This window comes from Oreochromis aureus, linkage group 2 (assembly GCF_013358895.1).
Source record: "Oreochromis aureus strain Israel breed Guangdong linkage group 2, ZZ_aureus, whole genome shotgun sequence".
Taxonomy (NCBI): Eukaryota; Metazoa; Chordata; class Actinopteri; order Cichliformes; family Cichlidae; genus Oreochromis; species Oreochromis aureus.
The window spans coordinates 16,440,701-16,443,679 of record NC_052943.1 but is presented as its reverse complement, the minus strand read 5'-3'; the positions used below and the strand labels follow the sequence as shown (position 1 = coordinate 16,443,679).

Genomic DNA, 2,979 nt, shown 5'->3' with positions numbered 1-2,979 from the left:
TTGTGCTTCTGTGTAAGAAAATCGGAAGTGTTTGAACCAAGGCACAGACTTTTCAAAAAGAACACATTATTCTGAACACATCTTACAAATGTAAATGCCAATTGTTTGGTCTTCAGAAGGTTTTGATTGTGAAAAGAAGACTTTCAGTCTGTTTTAAGGGCCTATATTTTTTTTTCTCTTCTTCTTCTTTTAAATCACCTTTATATCACATTCTCGTAATTCACATTACATATACAGACATACACACACATGAGACGGAAACACAAGTAACGTTTCGTAGAAATTTATTCAGCATTTAAGAATAGAGGATGGTCTTAAAATATGTAGAAACGTCAGTTTAAATAAACCTTTTCGTTCAGGGTAATGAGCAAACATGACACTGTCAAAAACCATCACAGAACAGAATATTTTACAAAAAATAAAACAATAATTGAACAGTTTACGTGACAAAACTTCGGGTTCACAAGCTAAAAACAAAAACAAAACAAAAAACAAAAGTAAAAAAACAAATCTTACTATAAATAAAACTTGCGTTTGCGACCCGCACTGTCTTTACATTTCCTTTAACCTAGTTCATTGGGAGGAAGGGAAGAAAAAAAAAAAAAAAAAAAAGACTACAAAATTTGGACACAGTCGAGACAACTGACAGTCTACAAATTAAGTGTAAACATTTATGAAACAACTTTCCATCCAGCTTTTCTGAAATACACCAGCCCCTTCATGAGGCCACATGCCTTTTCATAGAGAGAAAATATGGCATCATTTAAAATATAGAAGTCCAATTCTTCTACATAAGTTAATTGCTCGTACTCGCGATAAAAAGCCTCTTTGCAGCGCAATTTACTCTGACGGGCTCAACGTTCAGTTTCGATCCATTTAAAAGTCTTTTAAAATGGACAAGTCAGAAGATAAAAGCGTGTTTCTCTTTTTTAAAAACAAAACTGCTGAACGTTGTCTCTTTAGCAAGTTCAAGTATCCGTAACTTTTTTAAAAAGTTTTTTAAGTCTGTGTGTGGGTTTTTTGCGTGCTACTCTCAGATGTGGGTGAGAGGTAGCGTTCCATTAACGCCAGTCCCCGCGGTCTGATAGTGCGGATGGACGCTGTGTAACCGGCTGCTCTGCAGGGATGAATGCTCTGCGCTATCCCCGCCGGGAGGCAGGTACATGCTTATCATATCCCTCAGGTCCCCCAAACACGCCCTCTGAGAGTGGGACGTGATGGCCGGCGGTGGTGAGCTCGGCTCGGTCTTGCACACTGACGCCATGGAGCTCAGTCCCATGGCGCTGGTGGTCTGCTGCGTGTACGCTGGAGACATGCTGTATGTGGAAGCTGCGTTCATGTAGGTCTGCGCCGAAGACATCATCGGGTACTGCAGGCCTGCCATCTCGTACCGGTGCATCTGCTGAATCTGTGGGCTGTTCATGCTGTGATGCTGAGGGTAGGGCAGCTGGTCCGGCATGAGGGAGTACGCACTGTTTGTCCACCCGTTCATGTGCGCGTATCCGTCCATTCGCTGCCCCACTGACACAGCGTTGTTGACGGGGTTGGTTCCTGGCGCCAACAGTCCCCCGGGCAAAGAATACTTGTCTTTCTTTAGCAAGGTCTTGGTCTTCCTGCGGGGACGGTATTTATAATCCGGGTGCTCCTTCATGTGCATAGCCCGTAAACGCTTGGCCTCGTCGATGAATGGCCTCTTTTCACTGTCGGTCAGAAGTTTCCAGTCAGCACCGAGGCGCTTGCTGATTTCAGAGTTGTGCATTTTAGGGTTTTCTTGAGCCATCTTTCTCCGCTGACCCCGGGACCAGACCATGAAGGCGTTCATCGGCCGCTTTACCCGCTCCTGGTCGCTGGCACTGTTGTTCTTTGCGCCCGGCGCCGAGCCCGAGTTGGACTGCGGGAGCGGGGTCTTGAGCTCGGTTTCCATCATGTTATACATTCAGGCGGCTTTTAGTGTTCACTCACAGGCACATAAAAAGTTCACAAAATAACGCCAAAAGTCAAAGAGGTAGATGTACTGACCGGTCTCATAAGATGATGTTTTGCTTTTCTTTTTTTTTGGAAAAAAAAAAAGTTCTGCCTTAAGAGGCAAATGTGCCTGCAGGTGCTTCTAGGTTCTCTCCGCTCAAACTGCTCCTTCCTTCTCGGCTCTGAAACAGAAGTCTGTAAACTTGTTCGCCAAGCTCATCTGTTAATAGGCCTAGGGGCCGGACCATGTGATGTGGATTGACAGCATGACAATGAGGACCAGGTAACCAATCAGCGCGCGGCTCCTATATCCAGCGCGTAACCAACCAGAGCACACACTCCTGTGTTTTGGTCAGAAGAGGAGGGAGAGGTAAAGTTTTAAAACAGCAGCGCAACTCCAAATGTTCTGGGTTTACAAAATTTTACAAGACTAAATCAACGAGTATATAACAGAAATTAACCCGATTTATTTCTTCCTTTTTTTTGTCTGTGAACGCATCCCATTTCTTCTAATGACAAAATATTTTGGTTTCAAATTTAGTGCGTATGATCTGTTTTTTAAGGATTGTAATACCATGGAGGCTGTAAAGTACCCATACAACTATAAATTCTTAAAATATGAAACCATATGACCAAACAAAAGGTTTGGGATCGGTGTCATTTAATTTGCTAAAGAGGCAGACCCCGATTCAACATGGATTTATAAGTCCAAGTCATTTAAAAAAGCGGGATATTGAAATAAAATATGTTACTTGAAAGGAAAAAAAAGTGCAAGTTTCTTTCTGCCACTTAGTCAAATATATTGCAAATCTTCTGGAAAAATTGCCTCCTCACATTAGTTTGGGGTTTCGATGCTGTCATGCTCAACTGATGAACCTGAATGTTATTCTCACGGGGTTTTTTTTTTTTTTTTGGTTTTTTAAAAATTTCCCAGAGGTATTGAATGATTAAATGATCCTGTAGTCACTGTGAAAATGAAATCCATGCAATGAGTTTTTGATACAGAATGAGGTT

The 2,979-nt window shown here is 42.3% G+C and overlaps 1 protein-coding gene across 1 annotated transcript; it reads right to left on the bottom strand.

Annotated features, from left to right (window-relative positions):
• Positions 1 to 267: 267 nt before the first annotated feature.
• Positions 268 to 2,267, bottom strand: sox3 (SRY-box transcription factor 3). The gene has a single exon (XM_031743100.2). The coding sequence runs from the start codon at positions 1,934 to 1,936 to the stop codon at positions 1,034 to 1,036; it is 903 nt and encodes a 300-aa protein (XP_031598960.1). The 5' UTR covers positions 1,937 to 2,267; the 3' UTR covers positions 268 to 1,033.
• Positions 2,268 to 2,979: the final 712 nt, after the last annotated feature.